The 24,541-nt window shown below is 44.9% G+C and overlaps 1 protein-coding gene across 1 annotated transcript in view; it reads right to left on the bottom strand.

The window, feature by feature from the left end:
- Positions 1-24,541, bottom strand: part of BEND3 (BEN domain containing 3) — a 33,605-nt gene that overhangs the window by 6,834 nt on the left and 2,230 nt on the right. Inside the window, exons 2-3 of the mRNA XM_027972394.3 lie at positions 10,784-10,831; positions 8,797-8,999 (exon numbers count right to left, since the gene is read on the bottom strand). Of these exons, the coding sequence (XP_027828195.1) occupies positions 8,797-8,999; positions 10,784-10,820 (240 nt within the window). The 5' untranslated portion in view covers positions 10,821-10,831. The remainder of the gene's footprint in view (positions 1-8,796; positions 9,000-10,783; positions 10,832-24,541) is intronic.

Genomic DNA, 24,541 nt, shown 5'->3' with positions numbered 1-24,541 from the left:
GTTTCTGAGTCTCAGTCTCCTAGTTCCAGCAGCCCTTCTCAGTCAGAACTGCCGAAGAGTTTTAAGCCCTAGGTCCTAAAGCACCCACTGTGTGTAATGAATGAACACCTTTCTTATGCATCTAGAAAGGTACTTTTGATGAACTCTCCAGCCTTGCTCAATAGAAGACAGATAGAGAATTAATGATTTCAGGAATTATCTCCTCAATTTGCCCAAGGCTGACATACTTTGCAGGTCCACTCTCAATGTACCTGTTTGAGATACCAAAGCTTGAGTCCAGGCTTCATACCAGAAGTCGACTGCCCAGACCATTTGGGATCCCAGAGTCCTCACTGCTTTCAATAGTGGTTTTCCCTATTGCTAGGCCCTGGATGGTGTAAGAGGTTTACTGACATATATATGAACAAATGATTTTCAACACAGGTTCAAAGGCAATTCAGTAGAGAAAGGAGAATCTTTTTAACAAATGATGCTAGAAATATTGGACATATATGTGCAAAAAAAAAAAAAAGGAAAAAACTTTCATCCTACATGTATCATATAAAAAATTAACTAAAAAATGGATCATGGATGTAAAAATAAAAACTTAAAATTCCAGGCTTCCCTTGTAGCTCAGCTGGTAAAGAATCCACCTGCAATGTGGGAGACCTGGGTTTGGTCCCTGGATTAGGAAGACCCCCTGGAGAAGGAAAAGGCTACCCACTCCAGTATTCTGGTCTAGAGAATTCCATGGACTGTATAGTTGATGGGGTGGCAAAGAGTCGGACACCACTGAGCGACTTTCACTTTTCACTTTAAAATTAAAATTCTAACACCTCTAGAAGAAAACATAAGAGCAATCCTTTATGACACTGTTTTAGGCAAATAATTCTCAAATATAACACACAAGCACAATCCATAAGAAAATAATAAAATGGACTTCATGAAAATTTAAAACTTTAAAAAATGAAAAACAAGCCTAGCCTGGAAGAAATCAGACATATCACTTATCTGATAAAGGACCTGAATCCAGATTACATAAAGAACACTCAAACTCAATGACACATAACCCAATTAAGTTTCAACAGTCACTCTGGAGAAGCTATATAAATGGCAAATAATCACATAAAAAGATGCTCAGTGGGACTTCCATGGAGGTACAGTGGTTAAGACTCCACATTTCCACTGCACAGGGCATGGGTTGGATCCCTGATCAGGGAACTAAGATCCTGTATAAAAGATGCTTAAGAACATGCATGACATTAAAACCACACTGAGATAGCATATCACTCCCCACAAGGATGGGTATAATCAAAAAAGACAGATGATACTGAGTGATAGAGATGACATGAAGGAACTGGAATTCTCATAGACTGCTAGGGTAGATATAAAATGGTATTACCACCTTGGAAAACAGTTGGTATTTTTTTTAAGAAGTTATATGTTGGACCATATGATCCAGGTATATTCCGTTCCTAGTTATTTATTTACCAAGCAAAATGAAAGCACATGATCAAATACTTTTATGCATATGTTCATGGCAGCCCTGTTTATAAACAACTCCCAACTGGAGAAAACCCTAATTTTTATGAACAAGTATATAGATGCACTGTGTTAACAGCAGAGTACTACTCAGCAACAGAGCTGACCAACCTGGTACTCATGATGAACCTCAAAATAATTAAGCTGAGTAAAAGAAACCAGATAGATAAAAGAGGCGTGTAGGATGCCATTCGTATAAAATTCTAGAAAAGGCAAACGCATCTTTAGTGACAGAAAGCAGGGGAAAGGATGCAAAGGGACACAAGGCAACTTCATGGTAATAGGTGATGAATATGTTTCTCATCTTGATTGTGGTGTGGTCTCACTGGTATGTACACGTCAAAACACATCAAATGGTATGCTTTAAATATGTCGTTCATTACATTTCAGCCATAAACCTGTTTTTGACAAATGTTGAATTTGACCCCAAAGTATACTGGAATATATTTTTGAGTGCCTATTTAAGCAGAAGAGCTAACTGGAGAGCAGTGGTGGGCGTCAGGGGAGTAGGTAGGGTTGAAGCACAAAGCATGTTCTTCTACAGACATGTGCAAGCCTCGGGCAACTAGAAAATGCGAGAGAACAAAGTGCCTCCTTAGGATGCTGGGGGAAAATATGGTTGTGTAGCCTGACCTATCGCAGCACTTCTAAAGTCTAAGGTCCATATAAATTGCCTGAGATCTAGTGAAAATACAGATTCTGATTCAAGGCTCTGCATTTCTAACAAGCCATTGGGCCTCTCTGGATGGCCAGGGCTAGGAAGACAGAGTTTGTCCCTGGTTTATTTCATTCAGGCAGATTCAGTGTCATTTGTAAGCCTTCAGATAACACGAATGCCAGCACAACACAGTACCCGAGGTGCTTTACTCTTGCAACCTTAAGAAAAAAAAAACACAGGGAAAAGAGACAGTCTCTGGGGGGACTGCCACTACGGCAGCAGGTGAGCAATACAAAGGCCTGAGTTGGAAAGAGACCATGGACAGATCTCCCTATCCATTTCCCTGTGCCCCCTGCATGGAAGCTAGGAGTCCTCGCCACTGGACCGTCACGGAATTCCCCAGACCTTCTTTCTTAGATAATGGAATCATCAGACTCATCTTAAACACAGGTTAATTTTTCTCCTGCATCTCCGTTAACAACAACCATGCAAAAGAACACCTACCTTACTCTCTCAGGAACCAGAAAAATAACAGGATTCTTTCAAGTGCTTTAATTACTCCATGTATGTGTGTGTTAGTCACTCAGTTATGTCTGACTCTTTGCAACCCGATGGACTATAGCCCACCAGGCTCCTCTGTCCACGAAATTCTCCCGTCAAAAACACTGGAGTGGGTAGCCATCTCCTTTCTCCAGGGGATCTTACCAGCCCTGAGATGGAACTTGGGTCTCCTGCACTGCAGGCAGATTCTTTACCATCTGAGCTACCAGGGAAGCCCTAATTATCCCACGGAGGTAGCCAAAAACAAACCTGATAAAGGGTCCGAGATCCCTGACCCTCCTACTACTGCCCATGAGCAGAGGACCAGGGGCTTACTGGGCTGGAGCGAGCCTGCTGCCCACCCCTCTCCCTTGTGGGGTCTCCTCCCTGAGACCTATCTGTACCCTCACCACACTGCATGATGGTTACATGCGGGACCAGGTCTTCCCTACTCCATCTCCAGTGCCTGGGACACAGAGCGCTCACTGAACATTTGTTAAGCAGGGTAAAGTGTCTACTGCTCTCAAATAAATGCTCATGAAAAATGTTCAAAGAGGCCACTAGCTTCATGAATAACATGAGTGTAGAGAGGTATAAGGCCTCCCTGGTGGCTCAGTGGTAAAGAACCTGCCTGCCAATGCAAGAGACACGAGTTCGATTCAATCCCTGGGTCGAGAAGATCCCCTGGAGGAGGAAATGGCAATCAACTCCAGTATTCCTGCCTGGAAAACCTCATGGACAGAAGAGCCTGGCGGGATACATTCCATGGGGTTGCAAAAGAGTCACACGTATCTAAATACGACTACAGTCCATGGACTCACAAAAGGTCACACACAACTTAGCGACTAAACAACAAAAATAAGGGAGGTATAAGGGAGTGGATGGGTCCTCTGCGTGACCGCTTGCATGTCAGCTTCCTGTGTGTAACTCAGGAATATATAATGGTCCCTGTCTCAGGTACCAGGGTAGCTATGAGGATCTAATCAGATAATGAACATGATGCGCGGAGCCCATGTCTGAATCACAGTAAGTGCTTAATAAATATTCACTGTTATAGTACAATTATCATTAACAGTGCTCTTCCACAGCCAGAGCAGTGACAATACAATGGGCTTTTTATTGAACTAGTAATGATTACTGCTGCTGCTGCTGCTGCTAAGTCATTTCAGTCGTGTTTGACTCTGTGCGACCCCAGAGATGGCAGCCCACCAGACTCCCCCATCCCTGGGATTCTCCAGGCAAGAACACTGGAGTGGGTTGCCATTTCCTTCTCCAATGCATGAAACTGAAAAGTGAAAGTGAAGTCGTGTCCCGACCCTCAGTGACCCCATGGACTGCAGCCTACCAGGCTCCTCCATCCATGGGATTTGCCAGGCAAGAGTACTGGAGTGGGGTGCCATTGCCTTCTCCGTAATGATTACTCTTAACTATTAAATAAAGAGGAGAACTTAAGAACCTAACATGAGTTAAGGAAGGTATAAGTAACTTAAGAACTTAAATAAAAGGAGCACTTCCCTCCAGTGTAGCAGTGTAAGTCACTCATAGAAGGAATTCTTAGAGGTCTGTTTGCCCTAAAGGCTGGGCTGGAGGAGTCCAAGAAGCACAGGTGGGCTCGAGGTAGGGTTTCAGACTCCTTTCGGTGGTTTAGCTCTGCTATCTGGCAGAAAGCAAAGGATGATGTTAAAAAGGAAGGAAGAAAGGAAAGAAACCACATTACACACATCAGAAATATGGAGAAAGGAAGGAATGGAGATGGTTGAAAACCTTTGCCCCTGAGGCAGCATGTTTGGAACTGTGGTTTGTCATATGACCCATTCAGAAATGATGACACTGATTTGATGGATCAAGACCAGCATAAAAGAGGGAGGGGAGGAGGAAGTGTGAAAGACAGGAAGGAAAGAAAGAAAACAACAGAAAATATCAGAGGGCACTGCACACAGTAAATACATTCAAGAAGTTCTGTTCTTTCTCTGTGTCTATATATCTACATACAAATCCAAATATGTGAACCGAATGGCTCTATAAGGTGGATTTACAACTGTGGGTCACTGTTGAAAAGCACTGCCCTAATAAATTCAAATCTTCTTACTTGCTAATTCCTATAGATTCAAAATAAGATTTTTAGCAATTTACTCACCATTAAATTTTATTGCACCAAAATAATTTTGGAGGTCCTACAGATTATGAGATTTCCATGAGGTTTTACCAATGTAGAGAAATTTGAGTGTGTAATGCCAATTATTAAAGAAAATCATAATTATATTACAGTTGATTTTGGAAAGGGACAAGCAAAGGCTTTGTAACAAGCAGTTCCACTAACACATTTAAAATAAGATTCTATGCAGTGAGAGGTTACCAGAAACTCACATGCCATGCAACAAGAGTCCATGTTCTTGAAGGGGATCTGCCTTCATTAACACTCGAAGTCGGAAATAAGCACAGAGAAAAGTTTTTGGGTGAACTGTCCGAACAAAACAAACAGAGCAGTTTGACTCCCCCCACATTCCTACTGCAGGCAGAGGCCAGAGTCGATCAGAACTGGAAATCCCCCCAATAACTCTCACTAGTCAGCCTCATTAATAAAAATATTTCAGTTTCTACCAGGCATGTCAGAAACACTGACATCAATACAAACATTTTTGGCTAACTTGCTTAAATAAAAATTAAGTTAGAGTCCCAGCAGAGGGCAATATTCCTCGCTCCCAGAGACCTTGGATACAGAATTCAACACAGAACAGGACACGAGCACCAAAGAGAAGGTCCTAAGATGTGCCCACACTGAGGTTCTGTCCACTCAGTGCTCCATTAATTCCACAAACGCTGCCAAGGTGACGATGGGCTGGCTGCACTTGCTGCTGCTGATAAAATCTCCGCTCAGCTGTCTAGGAGTATCAAGAAATCCTTAAATCTGCGCTTCTTGGCACTGGTGTCTGGCTGCCACCATTCCCAATTCTCCAAGGCTCATCTTCCAACCATATGGGAACTCTGCGACACAGCTCAGGCTCTGCAGTACCAGATCCAATCGCACATTTCACTCTTCTGCTAGCACTCAGACCCAAGCAGGAATGCCTGACTCTCTCAGTTGGAGAATCTGACTGATCAAAGAGAAGCTGACGTAAGGTTACCAGTGAGGCACGAGTAGGTTTTTAAGGGGGATCCCACATGTCCATGCCCAGTGACATCTCGGGGATTGGGTCACCTTGGAGAGGCTCCCAGCACGGTGCATCTTCTTCAGGACTCCAAATCCAAGAGCAGTCACTGAATTCAGTTCAATGAAAGAGGAATGGCTACATGGTGCCCAGAGGGTCAGCAAAGTGGAACACCAAGAAAGCAGCATGCCTCCAGTGCAGGGAATGGAGGATTCATGTGGCATCAAGGGCAGAGCACGCAAATGGGCTCCTCGGGGGCTGGCAGCACCACTCACCTCCAGAAAATTGAGGCAGGGGTGATGCTTTTCACTTTTAATAGAATGTTTATCTTCATCATCATCATCCTTAAATAACCGGGTATAGCTGTGATAAGGAATGGATAAGCTGTCTGCCACACAGCCAGTAAACAAATATTACAAGGCCCTGGGGACATAGGGAACAAGCCAGTCTCTGCCCTCATGGCTTTTATCCTTTGGGTCATCCTTACACTGCTGACAGTGTATGGCAAGGATGAAGAATGTGCTAACATGCCCCCCAAAAATGAGAATCTGGGGGGATAAAGCAACTATAACGAGGGGAGAAGAGAAAGACCATAGGGATGGCCAAATATCAGAGCAGGAGCTCCTCACAGCACCTTACCAACACCCCACAATCCTCAGGGTCGTCTGTGTTTAAGTGCAGTTCCAAATCAAGCAGGCGTGGGAGTGCTAGCTTCTCAGGCTCACTTAACTGGGAAGGGCCACAGTGCCTATCCGCTAGGGCTGCTGTGGAAATGACGACGCACCTCCAGCTGGGACCACAGTGAATGACACTTAGGAGGTCTTCAGTACATTGGCACTGATTGAAGGAGATGGCATTTCCACTCTCCAGTTGAAAAACAAACCACAGACACACTTTAGAATTAAAAACAAAGATACAAGGAACCCCAGGAGAACAAAGCTAACTTCTACCTGGCACAGGGCTCTTGAATATCACTCCCACTTCTGTGAACAAAAAGATGATTAGCAATAAAAATGCTGGCTACTCACCTCCCACATCTGCTGTATTTGGCTATGGTGCCTTTCCCAGCAGAAGCGCCAAATATGTCTTTATACAGCCTTTTGTTAAATTTTTGGAGGGAGGTTTTAGTTTCCTTCTAAGCATTGTACTAAATGTCACTCATGAACAGGCCGTCAGCACTGACAGGGGTTTGAAGTGATGGACCTTTAGCATCAGGGCTGCCAATCAATTCCTCCCCCTCGCCCTCACCCCCTTCCTTGGGGTCGAGGGAGAAGATGGAAGGTGCTCAGAATCAAGGGCGTTCAGGCCTGGAGTGTCTGGGAAGGCATCAGAAGGCCTCTCTTGGCAATTCCATGTCATTTTCCTCCTGATTAATGTGGAGGGAGGCAGCTGACCATAATGGGTGGTAGTTGGAGGTGGGGGTTAGGGAGCAATAAATAAACCCTTCTGAAAGCTGACGTGGGGCAGGCTCTCTGCTGGGCTTGTCTCAATGCTCCACACAAGGAACCAATGAGGGAGCTGTGTCACTCCCATCGCTGTAGAGGGACCTGAGTTTGGGAGGTCATAGTACCAGCCAAAGGCTCCACGGTGAACTCCCCCTTATCTGACCCCAGGCTCCGATCATTCTGGAAATGACCATTCCTATGGGCTGGATCAGAGAAGGTGGGGCTCACCTCCTCAATATGGAGCAGGGTGCTGAGTGCTCTAAGTCTGTCCTGACACCTCACACCAGCAACAAGGCTGCCCCACAGGTGTTCTGGCACTTGACGTCAACTTACGTGGAGGAGATACTAATTCTCTCATCACTGTTATATGGATTAAATGAAACAAGAAAAGGTATGTGGGGCTTCCCTGGTGACTCAGTGGTAAAGAATCTGCCTGCCAATGCAGGAGACACAGGTTTAATCCCTGGTCTGGAAGACGCCAAGGAGCAATTAGGCCCATGTGTCCCAACTATTGAGCCTGTGTTCCTCAACCTGAAAAGTCCACACACCAACTGCAGAGTAGCCTCTGCTCGCTGTAGCTAGAGAAAAGCCTGCACAGCAACAAAACCCCAGCACAGCCAAAAATAAAATAAATCAATGCAACCCTCAGTGTTCCATGATGTGGAACACAGAGCAGTCCTCATTACAATGTAATAGAAACATGCATATTGAAATCCAGTGAAAATCTTAAATCTTATGACTTTGCTTATTAAGAAAAAGGATAGTTTTTACTTTTCAAAGGCTCACTAAGTCTCTAGAACCTATCAACTCCCAATCTGCTGTAGCATCTAATAGAGGAGAATTAAAACAAACCAAGAGCAACCCAGGGAGTCCCAGGCAGACACCCCGTGTATGGGCTAATGACAGTGAGCTCTGAAACTTAGGCTCTGTTGGACAGACATGAAGAAGCCGAAATGCCTACCTGGGTCCCCAAAAAAGTATGTTGTCGGGGGGAGGGGCGGGGGCTGGAGAGCTTGGGAAAATGTTCTGCTAGGAGTTGAAGGTGTGATCTGGCTATCTGCAGGGAGGCTCTGCTGACCAGGCATTCTCATCTCCCAAACTCCCCTCTCCCCTCAGTCTTCACTGTTCTGTGAATCTGTCTTGTCTCCCGTGGGAACTGCAGGCTGCTCGAGGGGACCACTGTGACCAGTTTCATTTTCTCTCTCTCAGAATTCAGCCAAGTTCACTAAAACCAGCAGGTGATTAAGCAAATTTATAAAATAGGTAGGTTAGGGGTAACAGGCATATTATAAAATAATTGTCTTCTTTACAAAAAGATTCACTGAACAAGCTCCCCGGATAAGTACAAAAGATGGACCTGATTTAGGAAAAGTCCTGCTGAGCCTCACTTGCTCCAGTAAGGTGCAGGCTATGTGAAATGTGGTAGGCTTTCATTAACAGTCCTTGCTGTCAACAAGCTCCTGCTTTCCGGGTAAGCCCTCACCTCGGGAATAAGCCGCCGCCTCTTCACGCTCGGGACTGAGTCCAGCGGGCCCTCGCCACCCAGGGGCTTTCTCTTGCTGGAGTCCTGGAGAGCAGTGAAGACGCCATCCACAGGGTGCTTCTCGGAGGACCTGGAATTCACTGAGCAGTCCAGCGCGGCATCTTCGGCCTCTGTCTCCACTTTCACAGTGTTATTTTTTACAACTGTGGCAGAGAAAAATGGGGCTCAGTGGGGAGGCCACTGGGGCAGTGCCTGGTTTAGCAGGGTCCCCAAGCACCAGGGTGTATCAGCCACCTTTTGATATTCTCACTCAAACAACAGTGTCAAGAGTAATAATCAATGAAACTGGCTTTCCAACCAACCAATTTATATTTCACCACACTAGTCATGCTATACACTGATATTATATTCCAAGAACACTCCATTTAAAGCAGTTTTTAAAGTCTTTTCTTGCAGAAGGGAGAAGAGATGGAAGGAGAAAAACACACAACTCTTTCAAATGGTGCTTTTATAAAAGTAACCCTGGAAAGATACATAAGATACCATAAGTGTGAGTGGAGAAGGATGGCAAACAGTAATGAGAGGAGACTTTTCCTTGATTTTTCATTGTGTATCTTTTAATACTGGGTTGGCCAAAAGGTTTGTTAAGTTTTTCCCATAAGATAGCTCTAGTAGCTCTTAACTGCCTTTAATCTCATCCAAAACAATTTTGTTAGACTGTACTGTGACAACTATCATATCAGTGTGCATTTTAAAAAAATATCAAAATTGGTGAATTTTTGTGCAGCCATTTTAATATTGAAGATGAAAGAAGAAAAAGCAACGTTTTCAGTATATTATGTTTTATTACTACAAGAGAGGTAAAAACACAGCTGAAACACACAAAAGATTTGAGCAGTGTATGGAGAAGGTGCTGTCACTGATTAAATGCATCAAAAGTGGACTGCGCAGTTTCATGCTAGAGATTTCTCACTGGACAATGCTCCACGGTCATACAGACCAGTTGAAGTTGGCAGTGATCAAATCAAGACATTAATTGAGCACAATCAACATTATACCACTCAGGAGATAGCCAACATATTCCTAATACCCCAATCAAGCACTGAAAATCATTTTCTCCAGCTTGGTTATATTAAATTGCTCTGATATTGGGTTCCATATAAGTGAAAAAAAAAAAAAAAAACCTTGACAGCATTTCCAGATGCAATTCTCTACTTAAATATAACAGAAATGGTCCATTTTTTAAAACAAATTGTGATAGGTGATGAAATATGGATATTGTACAGTAACAGTGTGGAACATAAGAGATCATGGGGCAAACAAAATTAACCACCACCAACCACACCAAAAACGTCTTCATCCAAAGAAGGTAATATGTATATGGTGGGATTAGAAGGTAGTCCTCTACTACAAGCTCCTTCTGGAAAACCAATCAATTCCAACAAGTACTGCTCCCAATTAAACCAACTGAAAGCAGTACTTGACAAAAAGTGTCTGGAACTAGTCAACTGAAAATGCATGATTTTCCATCAGGATAACGCAAGACCTCATGTTTCTTTTGATGACCAGGCAAAAACAGTTACAGCTTGTCTGGAAGTTCTGATTCATCCTCTGTTTCACCAGACACGTCACCTTCAAATGTCCATTTATTTTGGTCTTTACAAAATTCTCTTAATGGAAAAAACTTCAATTCCCTAGAAGACTGTAAAAGGCACCTGGAATAGTTCTTTGCTCAAAAAGATAAAAAGTTTTAGGATGATGAAATTATGAAGTTGCCTGAAAAATGGCAAAAGGTAGTGAAACACAACAGTGACTATATTGTTCAATAAAGTTTCTGGTGAAAATGAAAAATGTGTCTTTTAGTGTTACTTTAAAAACCAAAGGAACTTTTTGGCCAATCCAGTAGTTTTGAACCACGTTAATATATTTCGAAAAAAAGTTTTCAGTTAAACTACTTTTTAAAAAGAGGCTTTTTTTTTTTTTTTACCTTCTTCTACATCTTCACTGAATTCAGTTGCGTTCATCTTCTGTTCCACTAAAAGAAAAGATAAAGGCAAAGTCTTGACTTATTGTTTATTTTTTAAAATTTCACCCACCCATAAGAAATTCCCTTACCCTCCCAACCCTGGCTCTGGGTACTAGAAGGGTAAGTTGATATGACTCTGCAACAGCGAGGAAACCTGCATCCTCTTGTTTGCAAATGCTCAGAAGCAGCCACGCCTCCTGTGCACCTGCTGGGAGTTCTTCTCCAAGACTTTATGTGGGCAGAATGCATCCTAAAGCATCAGCTGAGAGCCACTTATGGAATCAAAGGATCTGAGAAACTCAAGGCTTACAAAGGACCCCAGTTTGGACGATCTGTCAGTCCCTACCTTAAACATCTAACCACGATGTAAAAAGGCTGACAAAGGTCCACAGCAGGCTGTGGAGCCTGTGAACCTGAGCTGAGGTCCTAAGATTCCAGGTGGTCCAAAAAGACCTATGCCGTCCATGAGGGTGGCCACTAGTCATGTGTGGCTCCAGAGGACTCGAAATGCGGCCAGTCCAAATGGAGATATGGTGTAAGATACATGCTGGATTTCAAAGACTCAGCACGGCAAAAAGAATGTAAAATATCTCGTTAATAATTTTATACTGATTACATGTTAAGATGATAATATTTCAGATTTATTGGTCTAAGTATTAAAGTTAATTTCACCTTTTTAAAAATGGCACCGAGAATAATGCCATACATTATAGCACTATGTGAGCGCCACTAGAAAGTTTAAAATCGCACACGAGGCTTTCACTGCTGTTATTGGGTGATGCTGGTCTAGCCCTTTCTTCAAAAGCAAGAGGAGAGAGGCACTATGGGTTCTTAAAGCTCCTGAGCTCCATATAATCTGGTCCAAACCACTCTATTTATTGATGAGGGAATGAGATTGGAGGGGTTGGCGGTACCTCCTTTGTATGGGCTGCAGGGTCTGGTGGAGAACCAGGGGCTGGTTTCCCTGCCCCAGCCAAAACGGAATGGACATCATGGTTAAAAGCACCATTACGCCTTTGAGATTCCCCAAATGACGTGACAGCATGTCCACAAACAGGATAAAGCATGAATGAGGTAGTAATGTTGGAAAAGAATATCCATGACAGCCTTTACTGATGACGTTGAGGAGCTGTGGTTCTTACCACTGGTGAAGCTGCCTGCAAGTACTGGGTGCCCATTCCAGTTACTGGTCAGAGGGCAGCAGGCGTAACTTCACGAAATCTGTATAAGGAAGAGGGATGCCATCTACAAAGTTCAGTAAGCCATTCACCAAGCAGCTGTGGAATGATGAGCGGTCCTGTTTTAGACAGGTCAGTGGAGGGACAGAGGATGACCTGTGCACAGGCTGACAACTTCAAAGGTCACTAATAACAGCAATGTACAATGCCTGGCACTGTTCTCAGTCATCACAATTAGTTCATGACAGGAACAAGGTTTTCATCTCTGTGTTACTAATTTTCAAAGGAATGAATAGGAAATTTTAAGATTTATTTGAAACTGAAATTAATTACTACTTACTAAACTATCTACTATCTGAAAAATACACGCAGGGAGATTGAGTGAATATAGACAGTGAGTCAGGCAACTTCAAGGGACCAAGAACTACTTTATCAGAGCTGAATTTTTATCAAAGACAATCTCTACTGTATTCCAGGGAAATAAACCTCAAGTCTGGGTGTCTCTGAGGGAGAGTTCCAAGTAGGTAGCAGGGCATCAGTACTCTTTTCAGACAGCAAGGTTGGCCAATGCTGGGCAGAAACTCAGGCCTGACTGGTAAAGGGCTTCTCAAGGAGATGAGAATGAGCCTCCCCACCCCAGCCTTGACCAAGACTGGGCTGCCACCTGCCCCTGGAGACCCTACCGCACCGCCAGAACTGGTCTCCTCGAGTGAGAAACGGCCGAATGGCAGCGGAGGAGAGAGTGCAGGGTGGCTGGACAGGGCACAGTGACATTCTGGAGAGGAGAGGCAGGAAAGGGAGAAGGTGGCACAAGGTTTATTCGGGGTGGTACAGGGTGGAAATCCACAAAGCCTCTCTGGCTAACCAGAAAGCATGAACAGGACAAGTGACTCCTAGAGAAAAAGAAAACGGGAGTTGATGAGAAACCTGGCAGAGAATCACAGGCGCCGAGCAAAGATGGTCTGGATAGCTGACACTCCACTGCAGAGAAGCGGCGAGCGTGGTGGTCCCCATGAGGGTGCAACTCGGTGAGCGCCACCATGCCACGCCACCAGCTCAGCACCCGACTCCCAAGCTCCCCTGCTTCCCGAGGCAGAAGGCGATGAAGGAAGGGTACACACCTAAGCCGCCCGCGGGTGGCAGGACAGCGGAGGGGGCTGCGCAGCCTCGTGGGTGAGGTGCAAGGCAGGGGTGGCGGCTTCCTGGGCACTCAGAGTGCATCTGCTTTGGAAAACATTTCCGTGTTCATTTATAGACCAGCGACAGATGCTAGATTAGCACAGAAGTCACCCAGAATGCAGTGTGGTGGGCCCCTTCTCTCCCAGACAGTGAAGAAGCCATGCTCATTGAGAAGCAGGGCAATGTCCCATCTGCAAGGCCTGGAAAACTAAGTGCCTCTGGCTCCTGTGGTGGGGAGTGAGGTGAGGGTCCCCACTCACATCCCTGGCCTGCAAACTTGGGGCCTGGTGCTGCCCGGCCAGTTCATGTGGCCTCCATCTCACCCTGAGCGATTTCAATCCCAATTTTACCAATAAAGAATACCGAGGGCATACACCTTCAATATTTACCATTTTTATTCATCATACTTCAATGAAGCTGAAAATTTATTTTTATGTCATTCTGATTACAGAAATAAAGAATTTGACTACTGGAAGGGGAAGCAAGTACTTGATCAGTGTCATGCGACTAATAGGTGGTAGAATTAGGATTCAAACCAAATCTGTGTGTATCTCCAGTCAGCCACTGTGAGAGGGAATAATAGAATTTGCATTCTTCTGTTAAGGTTCTTCTGATGAACACCGAGGGCAGTTTCCAGCCTTGGAGCTCTCTGACCACTAGCAGCTGGAAATCTTTCACCTCCATGTCACTACCAGGAAGACGACGCTGCTCTGTGCTTATACAGACTCCACAATTTGGAAGTATCTACAAGAAGGATGGGATGTGTGGGTCGCTTCCGGGTATCCCGAGCTGACGTACAGACAGCGCATCAACACCATCCCATCCCTCCACTTCCTGGTCACCTGCCAGATGAAGGTCACAAGGCTGTGCATCCTGGGCGGACACTAAACACCCGCATGCCAAGCATGCCACAGAAATTCCTTTCGCTTACACAACTATAGGTTCTGTGAGAGCTGCCAACTACTGCAGCATCCCCCACCAGGCTGCTAGGATCACAACCTCCTTTGCCTGCAGGTCTTTGGAGCATTTGTTTTACCATTCTCTCCTTCTTAAAATCCTCTTATCCCTTCACCAGGAATCTCAAAATGTGAGACAGTCTAACCATGCATCCCTGTGTCCCTGAAAATCAGCTCCATGTTCCTGCCCAAGCGAAAGGGGTGTGTGTCGCTTGCTGCTGCCTCTAGTTAAAATGCACAGGCCCTAAGACACGGATGACCTCTGGGAAGGTAACTCTCAAACAGGACTAATTTCCAGTGAAGTGAAGTAGCTCAGTCATATCTAACTCTTTGCGACCCCATGGACTGTAGCCCACCAGGCTCCTCCATCCATGGAATTTTCCAGGCAAGAGTACTGGAGTGGGTTACTATTTCCTTCTCCAGGGGATCCTCCTGACCCAGGGATAGAACCCAGGTCCCCCCATTGCAGGCAGACACTTTACCGTCTGAGCCACCAGGGAAGCCCGATCTCCAGTAGTTACTCCAATTAGTGAAAATGCTAGTTTTTTGTTTAACCAAATAGCCTAGAAAGCCTCAGGTGAGGTGACCATCACTGGTAAAGAAAGGTTTTAAATACTGCACAACTCATAGCAGTATACATAGAGTATATACAATTTTGTTAGAATATCCAATAGTCTCTATCTTTCTTCACAGGGTGAGAGGATAGTGTAATCCCAAATGTTTAAGAAACAACAGGATGCTTGAGACACTCAAATGCCAAATTACAAAGGATGAGTTGCTTAAATCGGCTACATAAATGCGGCAGCCCTGGGGGGCCTACCTCTGGGCCTCACGCTGGAAAAACGGCTGAATCTGCCTCCTGCCTATCCCGGCTGGGAGCTGGAAGTGAGGGCGGAGCGAGACAAGGGGCGGACGGAGCAGTGAGAACCAGTCACTGGTGTTTCCAAAGAGCCAGTTCTAAGAGATCCCACAAAGAAGTGGAAAAGCAGAAAAGACTTACCAATTATAGATAACTGAGAGAGTGCACTTTATAAAGAGAAGACACTTAAAGTCTTCTTTTCTTTTGACTAGATACACACGCATCCGAAAATTCAAAAGGTATGAAAGGACATTGGTTAAAAAAGCTCCCTGTTCTCCAGTCACTGGGTTATTAGTCTCTTGGAAACATCTCATTGGTCTTTCTGAGTTTTTCCATAGACGCTCTGTACCAGAGGTTCTCAAAATGGGACGTCAGTTGCCTGCACGGACTGCGTGTCTCTCCCCAACTTCAGCACTAGTGGAGTCAAGCTGGTAACTTGCAATTGTCGGTGGTGGGAACTTATACCATAGAAACTGACATTTGTATAAACCTTGGGTTCTGGGCTTTCTTTTTTTTTTTTCCTTTTTGGAGAGCCTGTTTACCAGCACATCCAAGGCCCTTTCACAAGGTCCATGAAATCAAAACTATTTTCATTACCCTGGGGTGCTGTTGCCTCCTTCATTTCACAGGTGTGCTATGTGATACTTTATTAGGCAAAAGACTGGATACACAGGCAGATATAAAACCTCTGCAGTCTTCGATTAAGTCTGATACTAAAGAGATTTGCAAAAGACGTAAACAATCCCACTTTTTCACTTATTTTCTTTGGAAAAATTTTTTTTCCATAAAAAAAATAATATCGACATTAATTCATGATCCCCTGGAGAAGGGAATGGCAATCCATTCCAGTATTCTTGCCTGGAGAATTCCATGGACAGAGGAGCCTGGTGGGCTGTAGAGGGTGGCAAAGAGTGGCACGAGACTGAGTGACTAACCCTTTCACTTTTCACTTTTTTTTTTTGGTAATGGATTTATTTTTCAATGAATTGGTAAATAAATATTTAAACTCTTTTTTTTTTTTTTTTAGTTTCTACCATGTAAATATTGACAGGAACCCATATAAACAAAAGTTCTTTGGGGGTCCTCAATAATTTTTAAAGGTAAAAAAGGATCTTGAGACTAAAAGGTTTAAGATCCTTGTTCCTTGCTTCTTTGGCTTTAATGTATCACGAAAATCTCTGTACCAGTTTTTATTTTAGTTTAAGTCCTCCTAGAAGCAGATTTTGATACAAGGATTTGGACAGAGTCGTTTCTTTGGGAGAAGAGAAGGGCTGAAAATCAGTAAGGGGGCCTGTTAACGGGCTTCCGGTGGGTGAGCTCCTGACTGAGGACGGCACTGAGGCGCTAACAGAGATGTGGCCCAACAGGGGTGTGGGGTGAGCAGAGGGGCTCCCCAGCTCACCTGGGCACCCCCGGAAGGCGGAAGCCCCACTGTGCCATGCCCTTCCAGCTCCTCCCCACGCTGCCCAGTGCCACTCCACAAAGACTCCATGCAAAAGACGGCTGCCTACACCATGGAGGAGGCTGTGCTGCGAGCTCTACTGGGTGGACACGAGCTAACAGGCCGAGGAGGGGGACACTCTTCTTAGGCTCATTTTACAAGTGAGGAAACTGAGGCAGAGTTTCAGAGGCAGATGGGGCCTCAGAAATCATCTTGGGTGGCTCAGTGGTAAAGAACGCAGGAGACACGGGTTTGATCGCTGGTCCGGGAAGACCCCACGTGCTGTGGAGCAACTGAGCCTGTGCTCTAGAGCAGGAGCTGCAACCGCCGCGGCCGCTCACCCTAAAGCCTGTTCTCCGCAACAAGAGAAAAGCCATGCGGCACTGAAGAGCTGGTACAGCCAAAAATAATGAAAATTATTTCAAAAAGAGAAATCTTGTTTAATAGGCGTGATACCCAAGGCTCAGAGAGGTTAGTTAGTAGCATGCTCAAGATCCTACGTTGGGAGTTGCTCCCAGGAGCCCTGTGCTTTAGTGGTTACACTCCCCACTGAGTGACAGCTGCTGGTGGGGTGACTGTCCTCTGTGCAGAGGGGATCGACCGACCGTACAGCTTATTTACAGGGATCGAAGCCAACATAGGGTAGAGATGGGAGGGCCTGGAGGATGAAGATGGAGCTCTGGGAACTTCTGTTGGGAGGGGACAATGGGTAAACACCAGATGATAACAGGGACAGGAAGGAAAGAGCAGTCAGAACCTCAAGGTTAGAAGATATTACATTGAAGTTTCTATAACAACCATAACTCCCATCTAATAAACACAGGCCGCATGCCACAGCTGTGTAGAAGACCACTGGTACTTACAATTTTGTGACCTGGATACAAATAATTTTAAATTGATATATACTTTCAAGATTTCTCCCCCGCCTTTGGGGGAAGAAATAACATTAAGTATTTGCTTGAAGAAAGTATTTGCTCTGGAAATAATGCTGCCAATGTTTAAATGGGTATATCTTGATCTTCTTCATCACTTTCAGCTCTTAAAAAGACCTACAGCCAATCTTTCTGTCACTGAGAGCCCCACACACTTGAAAATTATGATAGGAAACAAGCAAAGGTCAGAAGAGCAAAGAACCTGGGCTGGGGGTCTTTAACGTGGAGCTGATCTCAGGTGAAGCACAGGCAGGAACTCTAGTGTCAGGCTGCTGGGGCAGAGCAACTTCAGCCGTTGCCGGTGGTGGTTTAGTCACTCAGCTGTGCCCAACTCTTGCGATCCCATGGACTGACCGTAGCCCTGCCAGGCTCCTCTGTCCATGGGATTTTCCAGGCAAGAATACTGGAGTGGGTTGCCATTTCCTTCTCCAGGGCATCTAATTACTCATAAATTCACAAAAAGCTGCAGAAAAAATGGAAGGGACAACAAACTCAATATGACCTGGATTGAGACCACCTTTGATCTCTATTGTTATTTCCAATATACAAAGTCAGAAAGTCAACTGCTAGACATTTTTCCCAACACAACTTCTAAATCTCTACTGACAGGAGGAACTGAGCATTAAATTAAGTGTAAAGATTCAAAATCAATTGTTCATCACAGAGCCACATAGTCAATAACAACATACTTCAGAGTTCACTGGGGATATCTCTATAATCAAAAAATGCCATAAAGCAGACAGAAGAAAACATTCCAAAATGTTAATTACCTCCAATTAGGATGATTATGGAAAATTCTCTTCTTCAGTTTCCTCTACTTTCCAAACATTCTACAGTGAGCATGCAATTCTTTGAAAATGAGACTTTTTTTAAATAAAAAAATAATAAGTTTTCCAACCTTCACTGCCTAGCCATGTCATATTCTAAGTTATACCCATAACAGCAACAAGCTAAGAATATAAAATCAAATCCATTCAAGCACTGAAATTACTGATGCTCTAAGAAACAATACAATAACTGACAAACTAGTGCAGACCTTTCATTTTGTAACTGTCCCTGAATTGCTGACTCTGAAAGTGTAAAAAACTCCTCAATATGGAGTAAGGGGGAGATCAGAAAAAAGTCTCAGCTCAAAAGCCCAGGTGTGAACAAGAAGGTGAAAAGATCAGCTTTGCACACTAAGGAAATATCGTTTCCCTGTGGCTATATTATAGGCTTCATCAGTTCATTGCATGATATGTTGGGAGTGTTTTTCGAAATAAGCCAAATCCATTCATGGGATGGGGAAAAAAAAACACCCAAGCCTGGACCAAGTACTCCGGATCAGGGACCCGAGCTGAGTGCTGAAGAAGTCGGGGCATTTAGAGAGTCTATGGTTGTGGCAAGCCACTCCAGTGCTCTTGCCTAGAAAATCTCATGGACGGAGGTGCCTGGTAGGCTGCAGTCCATGGGGTCGCTACTAGTCAGACACAACTGAGCGACTTCACTTTCACTTTTACGCATTGGAGAAGGAGATGGCGACCCACTCCAATGTTCTTGCCTGGGAGAATCCCAGGGACAGCGGAGCCTGGTGGGCTGCTGTCTATGGGGTCACACAGAGTCGGACACGACTGAAGCGACTTAGCAGTGGTTGTCCAGGGAAGCACCTTAGCAATTCTCCAGCCAGGCTTGCTGGGTTCCTGCTTTCTGGATGACGGCTGGCCCCTTTGGGGCTCTCTCAGGTCTGTGCCTGAGTACCTTGGGAGACTTCTTACCCACACTTGGAGCCCTCCTTCTCTGACTTTTCAAAACCAGACTAAACTGGGCAAATCAGGGGCCTGCTCCAGGGGCCGTGGCTCCAGGGTGAAGCAGCAGGATTCAGAGTGGAGAGGAAAGGGGAGGTCTGGGGAGCTGAGGAGTGGCTGGGCCACCAAGGAAGGAGTGTGCCGAGGTCACCGGCTCGAAGTGTGTCATAAGGAGTCACGTGAGAATCTGCCAGAGGTGGTGTGGTGGGGTGTCTTTCTTAGGAGCTGGATGCAAGACCACAGCAAAGCAAGCAGGCTTGGAGGTCCCTTGGCAAAGCCCTCTGCCTGCACAGGATCACTGGGCTCTTGGGTTCTTCCCTAAACGCCCCACAGATTTCCAAAGGAAAATGTCCTCCACGGCTGCCCCTAGGGGCTGGGAGTCACCTGAAGTGCCTCAGTTGAGAGACTCTAGCCCAGACTAATCAGAGGCGCCGGAGGCTTGTGGCTGCCCGAGTCACACAGGACAAGCACCAGGCCCAGAAATGGGAAGTACTTGGGCTTCCTGAAACCTCGACGTGCAAATCCTGGCCGGCTGACTCAGACCTCTGCTCCACCGCCTCAGAAATGTCCACAGGACTTAGGACTTGCCTCACAATGAGGTTCGTCCCCAAGACCTGGCCCAGCTGTGCACCCTCAGGCTAGCCTGGAGCAAGTCCTCCTGACCTCCATTCCTGTTTCCAGAAGCAAAGGCGAATTCACACTCCCCCAGGGCCTCCTTGAGAACCTGAGCCCCAGAGCGGGAGTGATAAGAGCCTGTGCCCTGTCACATACAAAGGGTAAAGCAGGGAGAACAGGCCCAGACCATTTCAACGGTATTATCAACAAAATACAGGCCAGGATTTAAACAGTTTATACTTCGGGCTTCCCTGGTGGCTCAGAGGGTAAAGAATCTGCCTAAAATGTGGGAGACCTGAGTTGATCCCTGGATCAGGAAGATCCCCTGGAGGAGAGCATGGCAGCCCACTCCAGTATTCTTGCCTGGAGAAGTCCATGGACAGAGGAGCCTGATGGACTACAGTCAATGGGGTCCGAAAGAGTTGGACACGACTGAGAGACTAAGCTGTTAACGGAAAGCCACATGATCTGACTTCGTGAAACCTCCCCATTGCAGGTCATACTGATTTTTAAAAATTAAAACATAGAAAAGGAGGACAGGGGTGGGATGGGGTGGAGGTTCAAGATGGAGGGGACATATGTACACCTGTGTCTGATAATGCTGATGAATGGCAGAAACTAACACAATATTGTAAAGCAATTATCCTCCAATTAAAAAAATTTTTTTTTAAAGGAAGACATCAGCTAACATTCATGTAGCACTGGCTCCAAGGTCTAAGTTTTACACGTTCACCTGTGCAATCTTGGCAAAAATCCTCTTACTTCGCAGGCAGAGAAGTGGGAGGCAGCAAGCTGGGCCTCCGTTGGAGTGCTCCAGAGAGCAAGCCGAGGGAAAGAGGTGGGGTGGACTCATGCTGGCTTTCCAGCAAGAGCTGGGACTAAAGACGACTCAACCATCCCCGCTTGGCCTTCTCGCTTCCTCACTGAGCACACATCTGTAGGCTGGGCTCAGATGCAGAAGCAAGTCAACAGGCCAAATAGGCCTTTGGATTACCAACTACAGCTGATCAGTACAGCTGATGTGGAAGAAAATGGAACTCCCTACTAAACTTCAGGGGCAGACAGACCTGGGTTCTATCTAACCCTGGCTTCACCTACCTTTAGCTTCTACCGCTGGGCAAGAGGCTTACCCAGCCAAGCCTTGGTGCTTTCTTATGTAAAAGGAGCTACACACCACTACCTTACCTCCTAGACTCTGTGAAAACTACAGAGGAGAAAGTGCCTGGCACACAGCACTCAGTAAATGTTACTTAGTATAAAGTCTTTTTTTTTCTTAAAGATATGTTAAGCGCATTTTTTAATAGTGAATATTTTTAATATTTTAAAAATTAAAACGGTTTAAAACTCTGAAAAAGTTTTATAATGTTTCTTTCAAATAAAAGAAAAAAGAAACATTACACTGGAAAGGAAGAAATCAAAATGCTCTCCCTAAGGACAGGAAGAATGTTCCCATGCCACCCACCCTTGCTGGGCTCAGTCTCTGGGTCTGCAGGGATGGCTGGGAGCCTCGGTGCTCTCAGAACCCGGCCCTTTAGGCAGTGGCATCCTGCCCATGGGACTTGCAGGACATGTTTGTAATTTGTCTTTATTTTTAGACACATCTGCAAATGCAGTTTGAAAAATACCAGTCTTCAGAAAACCAGGGCAATTTCCCCCTGAGTTTTTCTAAAGCTGTAATTGTCACTTCCCTCTTTCCTCTGTCAGAGCACAGCCTCATCTTTCGGCACACAGCGAAGGACAACCTCACAGCCTGCGATGTGGCGTCTCACCCTTCAGACACTGCATTTTCTGAATGTGACTAAATGTGACGTCTTTCTCAGCTAAGGGCTTCTGCTTATTAAGCCCTCCCTGGCTTCACAAAGGACTGGCTACCTCCTTTGACATCAGTGGTAGGAGGTGTCAGACTCTGCTTTTAACTTTAACCTTGGCGTCCAGAAACTGGGGTCAAGGAGAAAAGGAAGGCCAGCATATCCCAGCAGCCACCCACGTGACGGACTGGACAATGGTGACTAACTTTCCCAGCGATATAAGCAGAGTTTCCTCTATACTTCCCACTTTTACAAATGTGCCGTCTTGTGACCACATGAGCTAATTACTAAACCCCCACATCCCCAGCCTCCCTCCTTCAGGTTACTAGCTCCATGCTCAAACCAACCGCCCCTTGCAAACAAGAAAAGACCAACTGAGCAATCAGTGCCTTTACAGATACCGATGCTGCAATGGTGTTTCACTGGCCACTGATAACGGAAAATCAGAGGAGAGGAGAGGAGAGGCGGCGGTTAGTAGAGAAAAACACCTTGTAAAGGCTGATTTTAAGAACAGCCAGCTTTCCAATCTGTGGGTTCCTAATCCGAGGATATGGAGGACTTGCTCTAAGAGACTTTGAGCATCTGGAGATTTGGAATCTGAAAGGGCCCTGTATCCAATTCCACACAAATATTGAGAGTATGACCCAGCTATCCCACTGCTGGGCATACACACCGAGAAACCAGAATTGAAAGAGACACGCATACCCCAGTGTTCATCACAGCACTGTTTATAATAGCCAGGACATGGAAGCAACCTAGATGTCCATCAGCAGATGAATGGATAAGAAAGCTGTGGTACATATACATAATGGAGTATTACTCAGCCATTAAAAAGAATACATTTGAATCAGTTCTAATGAGGTGGATGAAACTGGAGCCTATTATACAGAGTGAAGTAAGCCAGAAAGAAAAACACCAATACAGTATACTAACGCATATATATGGAATTTAGAAAGATGGTAACGATAACCCTGTATGCGAGACAGCAAGAGAGACACAGGTGTATAGAACAGTCTTTTGAACTCTGTGGGAGAGGGAGAGGGTGAAATGATTTGGGAGAATGGCACTGAAACATGTATAATATCAAGTAAGAAACGAATCGCCAGTCCAGGTTCAATGCAGGATACAGGATGCTTGGGGCTGGTGCACTGGGATGACCCAGGGAGATGGTATGGGAAGGGAGGTGGGAGGGGGGTTCAGGATGGGGAACACGTGTACACCCGTGGCGGATTCATGTTGATGTACGACAAAACCAATACAATATTGTAAAGTAAAAAAAAAAAATAATAAATAAATAAATAAATAATTCTAACATTTGACTTAAGAAAATAAATACTGAGAGACGGCTGTACATGTGTTTCAGGTGGAATTAAAAATGGAAGAAGAGGGAAATAGAACTGCCATACAACCCAGCAATCCCACTGCTGAGCATATAAACCGAGGAAACCAGAATTGAAAGAGACATGTTCACCCCAATGTTCACTGGAGCACTGTTTACAATAGCCAGGACATGGAAACAATCTAGATGTCCATTAGCAGACGAATGGATAAGAAAGCTGTGGTATATATACACAATGGAGTATTACTCGGCTATTAAAAAGAATGCATTTGAATCCGTTCTAATGAGGTGGATAAAACTGGAGCCTATTATACAGAGTGAAGTAAGCCAGAAAGAAAAACATCAATACAGTATACTAACGCATATATATGGAATTTAGAAAGATGGTAATGATGACTTTATATGCGAGACAGCTAAAGACTCACAGATATAAAGAACAAACTTTTGGACTCTGTGGGAGAAGGCGAGGGTGGGATGATTTGAGAGAATAGCACTGAAACACGTATATTACCATATGTGAAATAGATGGCCAGTCCACGTTCCATGCATAAGATAGGGCGCTCAGGGCCGGTGCACTGGGACAACCCTGAGGGCTGGGATGGGAGGGAGGAAGGAGGGGGTTCAGGATGGGGGACACATGCACACCCATGGCTGATCCATGTCAATGAATGGCAAAAAGCACTACAATACTGTAAAGTAATTACCCTCCAATTAGAATAAATTAATTAAACAAAAAATATGTAAGTTGAACAAATTAAAAAAAAAAATGGAGGAAGAGTATGTTACCAGGTGAGCTGCTGAGAAAATTCAGCTGTAAAACAACAGTGTGTGGGACTTCCCTGGCAGTCCAGAGGTTAAGACTCCATGCTTCCAATGCAGGGGGTGCAGGTTTGGTCCCTGGTCAGGGAACTAAGATCTCAAAAGGTCCAGGCAAAAAATAAATAAATAATTTAAAAAGATAACAACAGTTTGTAAAATGTCTGATCATTCAGTGACTAATATACCAGGCATTAACACCAGTCCAAGTGAAATTGCACCACTCCTGTTTGACACATTGAAGGCCTGATGCCAGGGTGGAGAGCCCTTAGCTAGGCATGTGCAGGTCATGTGTGGCAGCTCATTCCAGAAACCACCACAAGAGCCTGGACTGAAATAATAATGCTGCAAGAGATACTGGAACATCAGAAGGGGAAAAGCCACTGTTCAATGTGCCGAGGAAAGGAACAGCAAGGTAATGCTCACAAAGCACATAAAATATCCGTGTGTGTCTGTGACTTTAAATTTTATTTTTTTAAAATTACCATACAGTAAAATTTACTCTCTGGTTGGGGGGGGGTGGGGAGGAGAGGGCATACAGTGCTATGAAAGGTAACACAGATGTACATATCCCTGTAGCAACCATCAAGAGGATACAGAAAAGTTCCACCATCCCAAAAGCGGATTCTACAAGTAATTCCCCCAAACTTGCTTTAGCCAATAATAGGCACAATGAATAACAGGGGAGGAACCATAATTTGTCATCAAAATTAAGTGCCAGGAAAAACAAACACATCACACTCCAACCTCCCATACACTGAATTTTTTTGCTGGTTGACTAGTAGCCTTCATGTGTCTCTACATTATAAAAT

Source organism: Ovis aries, chromosome 8, assembly GCF_016772045.2.
Source record: "Ovis aries strain OAR_USU_Benz2616 breed Rambouillet chromosome 8, ARS-UI_Ramb_v3.0, whole genome shotgun sequence".
In the NCBI taxonomy this organism is placed as follows: domain Eukaryota; kingdom Metazoa; phylum Chordata; class Mammalia; order Artiodactyla; family Bovidae; genus Ovis; species Ovis aries.
The sequence above is the reverse complement of the archived record's forward strand: the minus strand, read 5'-3'. Positions and strand labels throughout refer to the sequence as shown.